The following is a 13,595-nucleotide window of genomic DNA, read 5'->3' as shown; positions in this document are numbered from 1 at the left end:
GTGGTTTAATTAAGTTTTGGGGCAGGGAAACGGCTTAGCCGTCCTGCGTTAGTTAGGTTCCTGCGTGTGTAGTTAGTGCTCGATAAGAGCTAGGTGTTTATTTGGTTTTGTGTGTTTTGATTTTGTGTTTATTAAAATTAGCGCAACCACGCTCTGAAAATCCATTTCTGTGTGCTGGGTCAATTTTTAAAGGGGCAACGAACCCGAGAAGGTGAAGTCTTTCACAATATATATATATATATATATATATATATATATATATATATAGTTTCTTATTATTATTATACTGCTTAATAAATCAACATGTTTTCAGGGGCTGGACACACAAAGCAACTGAAGTTAATAAATAGATAAATGTTTCAATAAAGTGAGCCAGAATACCAAAAATTACCTTTTTCATTTTAGCAATTTTCTATGTGTGGTTGGTATTTTGTTTGAATTCCAAAAACAGCCATATACTGTACATGGGGGATTCCTGGCAGGAGGTTATGAGAAGACTGCACTCACCTGGACAGAATACCAACGAAGCTGCTAGCAGAGGAGGCGTGGAACAGTGGCTGGACATTGCCAAGCTGGCTCTGGAAGTCTAACATCTCATTCACTCTGCCAATGCGGAATATCTGATGGATCCTCACTGAAGTCAGACTGACCGGAAATAATATCGATCACTTTTAAAAATGCATCTTTTACACCATCATTTTGAATCAAACATAAAAGTTAGTCTATATAATGTGTAGAAGCATTTCAACACGAAAGAGTATGAGGGAAACAGAAGACAGCAGTGTACCCAATGTAAAGTGTGTGGCATAAAAAGTCACATGACCTCAAGTTTAAGTGAAGAGAACTATTCGATTTTGCAAGAAGAATTTCCATTAACATTAAAAATATGAAGTCTATATCTGAAATGGTTTATGAGTTTTGAACAACTGAAGAAGTGGGAAAGATGTCTAATTATAAAAGGGATTCCTTTGAATGCAGCAGCATCTTCATCCCTGGACCAGTTATTATAATCCTCATCTTCAATGATGAGCAAGCAAAAAAATGCTGGGATCATGGGAAAGACCAAGCAGTTTACAAAACAAAATGAAGATTGCTGATTGACGACTTTTTGCTTGCTCACGATCATCCATTTCTGTTTATAACGGTTTTAAATGCAAACTAAAAGCAAGCTATTTCACTGTTGTGGTTTTGTTCTGTTTATGAGCTGAAAAAATTCACACACACACATGACTGATATATCTGCTGGGATTGATTATCACATTCTCAGTGTGTCACACCTCATAGTAGCAACAACTGCAAGTTAGAGATAGCTAATCTAAACCAAATCTAGGGTAGTGGATTTCTTAGGCTATTATCACACAATAATATCTGGCATTATGATATTCAGGTGAGGGGAAGGCCCTTTATTGCTGGGGAGATGGTGTGGGAGTACCACCTCCCGCGTAAATGTGGTCGCTGCCCTCAGCAGAACTACATATATTCCATGGCAACATGGAATATATATACACACACACACACTGTAGATATAATATATGTTTGGAAAATATATTAACTTTACCTTTCATTCCTATGCATTAGAAGCTCCTTAATGGTAGAAAACTCTTCGGTGTTTGGGGCTACATGCTCCACACTGCACCTCAGAGCCTGGTATTTAGCAAGCGAAGACGGTGTGGGGCTCCATAGAGTGGCTTCACTTGCATTGACAATGTCTCGAATTAACTACAGGAAAGCACAGGGCAAAGATAGACAAGACCACAGAATGCAATGCACAGTAAAATAACTGCTCAGCACATACAAGAAGAGAAGGAGTCTGATCAATACTGCTCAGCACACACAAGAAGAGAAGGAGTCTGATCAATACTGCTCAGCACACACAAGAAGAGAAGGAGTCTGATCAATACTGCTCAGCACACACAACAAGAGAAGGAGTCTGATCAATACTGCTCAGCACACACAAGAAGAGAAGGAGTCTGATCAATACTGCTCAGCACACACAACAAGAGAAGGAGTCTGATCAATTTTACATTTTCAAGATTGTTTCATTGTATCTACTCTTAAAAAGAGGTCTGGTAATTGGATTCAGTCTTTATAACAGCTTTTTGTCTGGCAAATCAGGAAAAGAATGTACCTGGCAGAGGTCAAGTTTTGTAGAGATCATCTTCTTGGTAATGTTGAAGTCCATCCTGTGTTTATGTTGCAGGATTGTGTAGAACTCGGACATGATGCCTCTTAACCCGTTCTGATCAACTCCTTCATCCATGGCTTTCCGTGCCTGCAGGAGAATGCCTTCGGCCCTGCTCACCTGAGGAGGGGTATGACACACTGTGTGTAGAAAGCCATGCTTTCAAACACTACCCACCTCAAAGCGTCAAACTCATAAACATTCCCATACATCCGCCCTGCTCACCTGAGGAGGGGTATGACACACTGTGTGTAGAAAGCCATGCTTTCAAACACTACCCACCTCAAAGCATCAAACTCAAACATTCCCATACATCTTCTATTGCCATACCAAATGGAAAACAATCAGTGGACAAAATTAATAGGCACATAAACAGAGAGCATAGCACATGAACTGAACATTAGGGAGAGTCACAAAACAAAAGCATGTGCCGATATGTAGATGGATACCATAACAGATAGTTTAACTGTAGAGATATGCTAACGTATTTGTTTCACATTATTTCAAAATAAATTCTGAATGAATTTTACACTTTGCCATTCAGGCTTTTTACAGATAGATCTTACTATTAAAACCAAGTTAGGTTTAGAATTGTCATTACTCACAGAACTATGTAAGTTTAGTATATAAAGTAAACTTACATCATTGGGACTGATGCTATTGACAGGACTGGCAAGCACATCATCAAAGCAACCAAGGGCTTCGGTCCAGATCAACTCCACAAAAACAGTGACTTCCTGGGAGATGCTGCTGCTGCTCAGAGCTTCTTCAAGAAGTAGCTGCCACATTAAAGACATTAGGAATTACTGGTAACTTGGCAAAAGAGTTAAGAGTTGATTTTCACCTATTATATTATTATACAGGTCTGTCTGGTCTTGTTAGACAAAGGAACACTTTGTCCTTAGTTCTGTACTATTTTATTTATTTTATTTATTGCAGTTATATAGCGCTTTTTATACAAAGCATCGCAAAACACTGTGCAGTACATAGCAGAAAAAAAGAACAAACCACAATGGATTTGTATAGCATGTCACACATACAACTGCCACAATCAGACCATTTAAATATTTAAACAGTATATACATAATACAAAAGCAGCCATTAAGCAGTTTAAATTCTTTTAAAGATATTTGTTGTCTAAACATGGGCAGGTGATAGTTGATGTTTAAGATGTTTCTGAAAGTATTGCTAATATCAAGTAGTCGATTATTTTTCTTTATCTATTAAACAAGCACGCTCAAGCACTGAGTGGAACACCAGGCATGAAGATACTGTTAAATTGAGTGGTTCTAGAAGTACAATGTCTCACATGTTGGAAGTACAAATATATGTTCACAACTGGGTAAGAAATGTCGATCCCACTAAAATAACAAGGTCTGTATTTCTACTTTCAATACCTGTATTTGTGGTGGACCACTGAAAACCTCATAAAACACAATAAATACATTTGCCTCACATTAGACAGAATGTTCAGTTTGTAAGAGAGGGGCAAGATGGCTTCATCCAGACTAATAATAATTTTCCAGTGAGGTTGGCTTTCAAAGCTTTTTACTACAACTGCATACATGCCAGCCTCTATTTTAAAGCCCTTCTACTGCATACCAAGTTTCAGTGCTAATCCTACCGCCTTTTGAAAGGACTGAAAAAGCCAATTTCTTGACAACTGGGTGGCCTAAAGATCTCAGCCAAAAGATGGCCTTGTTTGTCATTATCAATATAACATTGTACAGTATAACTCCACTCCACCCCTCCTCCCCCCCATGGCCAGTCCAACTACGTTCCCCCCCTCCCCAAACGTCTTACATTATAATTAGGTATGATTTGCTTAGAATGTCAAGCATGTCTAACTTGTATTCTAATGCAGACCTTCTTAACTTTCTCAGAAGCTAGAAGATTCAGTTCTGTTGACAATTTTGTCTGCTGCTGGAAATCCTTATCTTGAAGATCCTTTATAAAAAGCTCATAGGCCTTTACAGCTTCCTCTGAAGTGGGGGCGAATATCAAGTCTTTCCACATCTGCATCACCTGCAAAAGAAATTGTGGGGTTAACTGACTAGCATTTATTTTCAAATATGTTCACCATTTCTTCCTTTTAAATGAGATTATTCCTTTCTTTATACATGAAAATATACAGCTGGTAATCATTGGCCTAAAGCACAGGTTCTTGTTGTGGCTTTCCTAAATTAGGCAGTGTTTCCTCCTTTCCCACACAACCAACCACTAATAGGGTACCCTCCCTGTAAACACTGCATCAAAGTAGAGTACCCTACCTGTAAACACTGCATCAAAACAAACAAACTCTCTGTGGATTGTATTGCAAACCAAATTCATATCTCCAAATATTAATTAATATTTCTAATACAGAATTAATCAGTACTAAAATCCATAAATTTGCAATAACAATGGCAATTGTATGTTGGCAAAAATATAAAAAGCGTTACGATATGTAGAGTGTAAATGGAATCGGCATTTGTAATTCTGCATGTTTGTACTCCAAATTTTACGGGCACTAGTGATGAGCGATTAATCAAAAATATGGTTAATTACCGTTTATTAAATTAAATACCGAAAATGACTTCTAATGATTAATAAACTGCATAATTCCAATTGATTATTAAAACTATAAAACTTCACGATTAATAAACTGCACACTTTCGATTGATTATTATATTATAAAACTTCATGTTTTCCTTATGGTCACTCATCATAAAAGTTATTTCCGCATTCCAGCACTTTGGATTAACCTCGAGCCCTGTCCTCCTGTTAAAGCTCCCATAATGCGTACAAAACGGTGTCCGTGTCATGAACAAAACCATACAGGCAGCGTAGCGCAGTATCAGAACTCTTTACACAGGCAGCATAGCGCAGTATCAGAACTCTTCACACAGGCAGGGTAGCGCAGTATCAGAACTCTTCATACAGGCAGCGTAGTGCAGTATCAGAACTCTTCACACAGGCAGCGTAGCGCAGTATCAGAACTCTTCACACAGGCAACATAGCGCAGTATCAGAACTCTTTACACAGGCAGCGTAGCGCAGTATCAGAACTCTTCACACAGGCAGGGTAGCGCAGTATCAGAACTCTTCACACAGGCAGGGTAGTGCAGTATCAGAACTCTTCACACAGGCAGGGTAGTGCAGTATCAGAACTCTTCACACAGGCAGGGTAGTGCAGTATCAGAACTCTTCACACAGGCAGCGTAGCGCAGTATCAGATCTTCGTTATAAATACTTGTCAGAGACTGAAGGTGAGCGAGTGTTGAAATACTGCAAGTTCATGAATACAAACTATTTTTATTTTCTTTACACTTATCAATAACCTAATTAATGTCGTTTCATTCAGCAAGACAAAAGCGGCAGACATTAAATGATATGTCCATGTCAGATCAATCACCCTTGAAACCGAAGGTTCAAGGATGTTGATATAAATATGTATTTATAAGTGACCTACTGTGACAGAGCGCGAATGAATCCGAGTCAACAATCTCCCTCCCGACCTGTGAGGGCACAGTATAACAGGAACAGTGTGCCCCGGACTGGATGGTTTGAAAGTTAATTCCAGGGTCAGTCGGAAGTCGGCCATCCAGAAAGGGGGAGAAGCCACAATACTAGAAGTCAGCGCCTTACTGCGGTAGGCGATGTATCAGTCATGGATTGGAGGAGACGTAATTGCACTCGCTACCAAAGGGGGCGTGACTGAAGGTAGATCAGGGGATGTGGCCGAGCGATCTGTTCCTTTGTTATGGCCAAGGACAGACCAGTAAAATGATTACAGATATAACCGTGAGTGTTTCGTGTCAGCCGGGAGCTGTCGCTAAAGGCCAGCACCGAACCCGGACTACACTGCACCACTGTGTTTCACAACTGCTGTATAGCACCACCTGCACAAGGAGCACTCACTGTTTGGATAAGTGATCATGTCTGTGTTGTGTGTTATTATTACTGCATATTTCAGGATTGAATCCCGTGGTTTAACTGAGCGATACAGCTTGGTGTGTAGAGCCAGTTATTATTATTTACCAGCAAATAAAGAGCTGTTTAACCGTGAACTGTGTTGTTTCAAATCATTCCTGAGCACTGCATCACCTCTACACCTGTGCACAACAAACCACTTTGCCACACCTACCCAAAGTTATTGTACTGTTTTACTGGGACTTTCAGTTGTAGGTATCTGTTATTGTTGACTCGGTTTCTCATTTTAGTTTAGTCAGCGAGGCAGGTTAAGAAATTACTTTTTTTTTTTTTTTAAATAATAAACAAAATCTTTCAAATTACTATTTCTTGTATTACATTTGATTTAGTAATTAGTAATTATTAAAAGAAACGTCATACAAGAATGGTAACCTGAAACAAAAGATTATAAAAAAATAATTATTAATAACGAACAATTATTTTTATAATATTTTGTTTCAGGTTGCCATTCTTTCTTGTATTATGTTATATTGAATAAGTTAATCAACTGCCAGCCATTTATTTTTATTATTTTCTGTTATGCAGCATTATCAACCCTACAGAGTTAGAGATTCAAAAGAGCTTGAGAGAAGGTTTCAGGCAGTTGAGAGCAAGAGAGTGCTTTGTCAGACTGTGTGTGCTTTTCTTCTTTGTTTAAAAATGGTTTCTGAGAAGTGGTATGGTTTATATATTGCTTATGCTGCTTTAGTAGTGACTTCAGTATAATGTATTGTGTATGTTTTGTAGGTTTGAAAGTGCTGTTGAAACAAGTTACTGATGTTTTATTGTAGTTTTTAATTAGAAATAAAAAAAACATTTAATCAGGAACCTTTTTGTGACTTTTCCCCCTGTAAGAATGATGTTATTAGAATAATCGATAATCACAATCGTCATCAGGATTATTCTCAAACATCGAATCGATAATCGAATCGACTTGTAAAAGTGATAATCGCTCATCACTAAGGGGCACTTTTAAAACATAACTTTATAATTCAAACTCAAAAGCAGTAAATGCCGCCATTTACTCCATTATGAACTTTGATGATATATGTCATTAAGACAAAATTTGAAAAAGAATAACCATTTACAACAAACTGTTTGATCACAAATACAAAACAGGCCCTATTCACATCATTGAACTAACAACTAACTAACTAACATGAGATTAAGACACTGACCTTACTGTTATTCCACTCCCCCCAGTATCGAGACACACAGAAAGGAAGCGCAGGGTTTCCTATGGAGCATTGTAGCTCTACAACAACCCCGGCTTCACTGTCAGCAGTGACCTAGGATGGATGTACACAAGGAAAAGAGAGTGAGGAAAGCATGCATGTTTGTATCACCCCAGACTTAGAATGTTCCCTCATCATGGCAACACCCCCAGCACCTTAGAATTTAAAGGTCAGTGTACGGCCACCGATCCAGCCACCAAGCCAATTGTCCCCCTACATCAATGAGCTCTACAGAGGATGTCTGAGAGCTATTTGCCCCTTGAGGTCAAAGGCCAGTACTGCAGGTTACCGCTTTGAGGTCCTGGCCAGTAGGGTTTGCTCTAGCAGAGTGAAGTAAAACAGTGGCTAATGATTCTGTCTTTGGAGTGCCAGAGAGAAATGAACTCTCCCTGTGGAATCCCCTGAAAAGATCATAGCCAAGGTGCACAGCTGAGCTGCCTAGACTAGCCTTGCATGACATGAGGTTGTGCCTTTACCAGGTGACAACCTGGGGACCCAAAGTCTTGTTGTTACTTTTCAGACTTGATTTTCACTTTGACTAAGGTGAAGCCCATTAATCCCTCCACAACACTATGGACTGCTCTGCAATGGTTGCAAAGCTTTACAGCACTTGGTTGGAAATGGATGCTTTTTAACTCTAAATTCATTGAGTTGTGGTCCACTGATACACTTAATATACAGTCAGCACTCGGATATCCGTTACCCAGATACACATCAGCCACGTTTTACCGTCCTTGTATAATGAATGAAATCAAATTCCCATTACATGCCATATTCTTTCAAATTTAAGACACACTTTTTAAACCAATTTTTTCTTTTAAAAAATGGCCTGTGTCTTAATTTCGAGTATAGTGATGGGTGTATTTAAATTGCTAAAAAAAGACGTGACTGTCCAAGTACACAAACAGGAACGTGACTGACCGGCCGAGAAAAGAGGAACAAAAACGTTACTGCCCGATCTCGAATCATCCATGACACACAGGCAGCCATTTCAAAGCAGTGGGAGTCATGGATACAGGCATGCTAATTTACCAATATATAACATGCTTCACCAATATGCCTAATAGACACGTTTGTAGCATTTATTTGCAAAAAATTGTATTTATTTGATGTTTTATTTTTTTTCTCAAATTGAGGGTGTGAAATTTGGGCTGTGTCCACAGTTGTCGGTTTTGGTAAGTGACATTTTTCAGAACCACATCAGTTTGAATTCAAATATTTCTGTTAAAATATAGTGCTGTGCCACAAAACCAACTACAACACATTTAAACGGTAGTCTACTTATTTTAAAACTGTCCTTTCAGCAATGTATTTTTGTTTGTGTGCCCTGAAAAACAGACAAGGGTTTGAGAAGGCCAAAATGAAATAATCAGATATGCATCACACCCACATTTATTATTATTGTTTTTTAATAAAGCTGATCTCACAATACAAATATACTTATAAACATGCATTTTTACCTTGTTAAAAAGAGAATATTTGGCAACTTCAAAAACTGAAGGAAAGTGAGGCAGACTTCCTTCACGACCACTATAAATTCTAAAATGACAAAAAAACAATATAAATACATTTAAAACATCAATTATTTGAAAACAGATCTGATTTGTATTACATGTGTTTCCATGGAAAACAAAGTCTTTTTCTCACGCTATTTTGGTTGTATCTTTTAAGTAAAGTTTTATTTTAGCCTGAGAAATTGTCCTTCCAAATGGAAATGACCCTATTAATATTAAAGTACAGGAGGGTACATTCAAATGTTTCTGTTTGGAGTTACACACTTTTTTTTCTTCGGTAGGTAAGCACGATAGATGCTACTTCAGGCTGTACGCTGAATTTCATCTTATTGCTAAGGTACAGAAAAGTCCAGGCTTAAGGAATCTGCTACCTCATGACCAAACACCAAGAGAACAAAAGTGTAAAGGATGAAAAAATATATTTCTGTGCTTGCAAAGGGCTTCATTATTTATTTATTTATTTATTTATTTATTTATTTATTTATTTCAAAGGGCTGCACTTTGTTTTTTACTTTGCAGTAGCTTCAGTATTTTTTACAATCTTGCTCATCATCAAATCAAAATGTAATTATAAAGCACCACTTACACAAAGGCATCTCAAGGTGCTGTACAGCAACAACAATTCATAATCAAATACAATCCAAAAAACACAAACAATATACAGGAAAACAATGTTTAAAAAGACAGTAGAGGCACACTACGATAGAAAGGCTAATGTAGACTTCAGCCTACATTTAAAAGCTGTAACAGTCCAAGCCTCCCTAACAAAGGTAGGAAGGGTGTTTCATAGCTGTGGTGCTCTGTGTGAGAAAGTCCTTCCACTCGTTTTAATTGTACTCACCCTCAGGACACTCTGTTTGAGGGTTATATAGTAGCATTCCTGGACATACCAGTGTTGAGATGAATGTCTAAAACCAACTAGTTAATCCCTGGAAACAAAAACTTGTTCAACTACAGAACTCTGCTCTTTAAAATGTGAATGTGAGACAATATGATATTCACCCCCACCCTTTCTAAACAGATTTAGTCCTTGGAAATACCTGAATTTGTCCAGAGAGTCTTTGTTCTTCACTGTTTCTTCCTGATCATCACCTGGAAAAGCTTCAGAAAGTGGGCTGATCTCCTCTCCTTCTAATGAAATCAATAACCAGCTTACTCCCAATGCCTCATGAACCAAGTTTCAAGTAACAACCAGAGTACAGAGTAAAGACAGAATTCTGAAGCCCAGAAAGAGAACAAGAATGATAAAAACTGGACTTTGGGAGCTACACTCGAATGGCTCTAAGTTGGTCAGACTTCATTTTCACTCAGGTGCTGTTGAACTTATTTTCAATGATTTGGTTAATACCCCTTTAAGCTGACGTCAAGCAATCTGACATAGTGAGCAAGCACTTCCTCCATATCACAGGACCACTGCAGCCTTTACTATTGTGTTTCAGAGGTAAGTAATTGTAAATGCTGTTCAGATAGGTGTTGTGTATATTTAGTAAATTATCTGTATATGTTAATAGGGATTGGGGAGCTGAAGCCTTTTTCCACAATTAGCCAGGAAAATAGGCAAACCAGAATTCTATTGATCTATATAGGGATGACATCAAGGCTAATACCCTGACTTCTCTTCAAAAGGCCAGCAGGTACACCAACGTGTAAGCATTACCTTCCCTAGCGGACCTTAACATCTGTAAGAAATGCATCATGGAATTCTTATACCCACTGTCCTGTACAAAATACCTGGATTCTTGCAGTTTGTATTCTGAATTACATCTGGATGCTCAGCAGGGGCATAAGCATCCTCATCCACAAGTCTTCCCTCTTCAATGCATTTTGAAACATATTCCACACTGACAACAGGGATCTGGAACTGCTGAATGCTCTTTAGACGATGAGAGCTCACATCCTTCATATGACTCACAATAACATGGGTACACTGTGAAATGAAAACAACAATGTATTGGTGCTAAGAATAAGCCATTTGTAAAGATGGCACAAAACTCTGGCTTTAACATCTGATTTAAAAATTATATGTGTGAAAAACAATATTTCTGACAATAAAGTTTAGTGGCAATTGCGCTTGTTTCACATTTATCCTGCATACATTATATCATGTCTTTTCACATTGTAGCACATGTACAAAAGTTGGTTTGTATCTTGGAATCCTCTGCCTCTGTCTCAGCGTTATGTCAAAGATATTTTTTGTTTCCGTTGTCCGAGCAACAATCCTTCCTGTTGCTCTTGTCTGTGCCTGTTTGATGCGGACAGTGGGGGCGTTGCACACTAGCTCCTCTGGAGCAGGACAGACCTGGGCTGGACCTACGACGGCTCCGTTACACTACATAAAAAAAGAACGAAGTCGCCTCAGAGCTGGGCTAAATGTGGCTAATGTAAACTGGGAATGTAAAAATCTTAAGTATGACCTACAATGTTGAAAGTGTAAGGGCGGAGGCTGGGTGTGAACTGACGACCCTGCACGCCTCGAGCAAGCGTCTTAATCTCCATGCAAAACAGCCAGGCTTGTCTGCATTAAACATCCACTCAAAGAAATAAAAACTGAAATTAGTGGCATTCAAACACGGTACCTTTTTATCTAACACATAAGAAATGATCCCCCCATTTTCTTTTATTTCAGTCTTCAGTTTGTTCTTTTGCTTTATCGGTAAGGTCTTCAGTTCTAGAACCATCACACACTTCTCAAAGACACCCATGATGAGTTACTGAAGCAGAAACAAGTTCAATTAATGACATTAAAAAATACACACAAGCACACCACAGAATAAAGTCATTAAAGCATACAGTAGTAATTAGAAGCTATTACTGTCAAGTATTTTGTTTCTTGTTAATAAGGTCATTGACTGCACTGGATTATATTTTAAAGCTGTGATGTTTTTTCGGGGGTGGGGGAGATAATTGTCAAAGCTTCTGAAGTTAAATAATTTATGATGCATTACTGATACACATATAAAAAGTAATTACAACTGTAATCTTGCTATTCACAGGCATATTCAAAATATTTTAGAGGTAAAGTTGGTTTGAAGTTCGATATTCATTTGATATTCACAACCATATCACCTAGACTTTTCAAGCCAACTTTAATGTGAAGCTGACCATGGCCTAGCTTCACCTCTTTGAAGGAGATCACATGATTTCCCCGATTTTCTCAAGCAACCGCGCCTACGTTAGAAACGTACCAAGCCCAACACATAGACAAATACTGTGAATAAACATATATAACAAAGGCAAAATAACATTATTTCGCTAATCTTTGCTTTTTATCAAATATCAGTGCAAATATAACTGGACAGGAATTCGTGTTTATTGTACAATCTCAACGATAGGATCTGATGACAATAAAGTACGATTTAAAGACAAGTTAGGTCCTTACCGGAATTGCAAATGCTTACAACCTGGCACTATTGGTCTTCGTAAAGAAAGGAACAAACCACAACAATATACAACATACAGTGCGCATTGGAGGAACTCGAGCTTCTGCAACAGTTCTACAGTACTTCCTGGATCCGAGCTAGGACTATATAAAGAAGGATAGGAAAATGATGTCACAAGTGGGCGGAGTTAGTAAACAGTGCAGCATTTCTTTTCTGGAGCCCGTATAGCACTTTAACACAGCGCACTCGCAATGTTTTTAACTTATTCGCGCACGCCCTGGCAAAATGTTTCTTGACATAAGCAAGCGTTAATTCGCATAAATAACAGTCAGTCACTTTATATTAACGATATTTTGTATTGTTATTAAAAAAAATACCGGTATATCCTGGCGCTGCCACACAGCATCGCCGCAATGTATTCAGTACTGAGTGGGCTCCACAAATGGCGCCTGTAATTGAGTACCAAACTGCATCCCGAGATTGACTGTCCTATCCTTCTGTATATATTCCTAGGATCCGCGGCAGTATAGGTGCGTTCTTGTAGCACAGATTTCCATAATTCTCCACAGAATCCAGTTCTGCGAGGTATACTGCGTGACGTCACGAAGCTCCACCCTCAAAAATCTGTGCAGATCCTGCCCAGCGCAGCTTTGAAAAGTATGTAGGGTGCTGGCTGCGGCTGTGAACCAGAGACGATACAGAGATCACGACTGACCTGCCAATACTGCTGCCCCCATGTTAGTGGAGGGGAGCGACATGTTATCTTTATGCAAAGGAGGGTGAACAGCCTCGCCAACGCTGTATTAAATAATTGGTAACACTTTAGAATAAGAGTTTGTTCATATGTAATTCGTGATGAATTGCAGACACGGAATTACATTTAAAAGTGTTACTCACTGTGACAGGAGTGAAAGGAGTCCCTCTTGTAATTTGCCCTCCCGACTACTGGCAGCGCTGTGCAGGAAGGACCGAGACACAGGAGAATGGCTGAGTCATGGTTGGGGCAGAAGCCACAGTGGGGGCGGCCATCTTAACTTGGGGCAGGACCTCATGGTTGAGCCCCATTATTGCAATCAGCTGTGCTGCGCTCGACGATTGGCTGAGGTGGGGCAGTGCACTGATTGTAGGGGCAGGGCTCGGCACTATTTAGGCTGTGGGGTTCTGCCATTTGGTCTCTCTATCCTGGACTGAGGCAGTTGTGCTGCGTGAGCTCTGTGAGTTTTGTTCTTTTGTTTGTTTTACGTATATTCAGACTGAGGATTCCCAGACCGGCTGCCTTCGAGTCTGGATTTTCCCTGAGATCTACTTGTCCTGTTGTGTTGAAGAGGGAGCCC

At 39.1% G+C, this 13,595-nt stretch overlaps 1 protein-coding gene across 8 annotated transcripts in view; it reads right to left on the bottom strand.

Annotated features, from left to right (window-relative positions):
- Positions 1–13,224, bottom strand: part of LOC117429603 (protein mono-ADP-ribosyltransferase PARP4-like) — a 64,349-nt gene extending 51,125 nt beyond the window's left edge. For 3 of the 8 annotated variants that reach the window (XM_034049314.3, XM_034049311.3, XM_034049315.3), the window contains exons 1-11: positions 12,261–12,870; positions 11,458–11,592; positions 10,613–10,808; positions 9,922–10,012; positions 8,828–8,906; positions 7,311–7,421; positions 4,049–4,207; positions 2,824–2,961; positions 2,129–2,302; positions 1,559–1,719; positions 508–645 (exon numbers count right to left, since the gene is read on the bottom strand). In XM_034049314.3, the coding sequence (XP_033905205.3) occupies positions 508–645; positions 1,559–1,719; positions 2,129–2,302; positions 2,824–2,961; positions 4,049–4,207; positions 7,311–7,421; positions 8,828–8,906; positions 9,922–10,012; positions 10,613–10,808; positions 11,458–11,583 (1,373 nt within the window). In that variant the 5' untranslated portion in view covers positions 11,584–11,592; positions 12,261–12,870. Of the gene's footprint in view, positions 1–507; positions 646–1,558; positions 1,720–2,128; positions 2,323–2,823; positions 2,962–4,048; positions 4,208–7,310; positions 7,422–8,827; positions 8,907–9,921; positions 10,013–10,612; positions 10,809–11,457; positions 11,593–12,260; positions 12,871–13,158 lie in introns of those variants that run through there. The other 5 variants (XM_034049310.3, XM_034049312.3, XM_058998361.1 and 2 more) reach the window with 4 other exon arrangements.
- Positions 13,225–13,595: the final 371 nt, after the last annotated feature.

Source organism: Acipenser ruthenus, chromosome 24 (genome assembly GCF_902713425.1).
Source record: "Acipenser ruthenus chromosome 24, fAciRut3.2 maternal haplotype, whole genome shotgun sequence".
Lineage (NCBI taxonomy): Eukaryota > Metazoa > Chordata > Actinopteri > Acipenseriformes > Acipenseridae > Acipenser > Acipenser ruthenus.
Note: the sequence above shows the minus strand (reverse complement) of the source record. Positions and strands in the feature narration are given on the sequence as shown.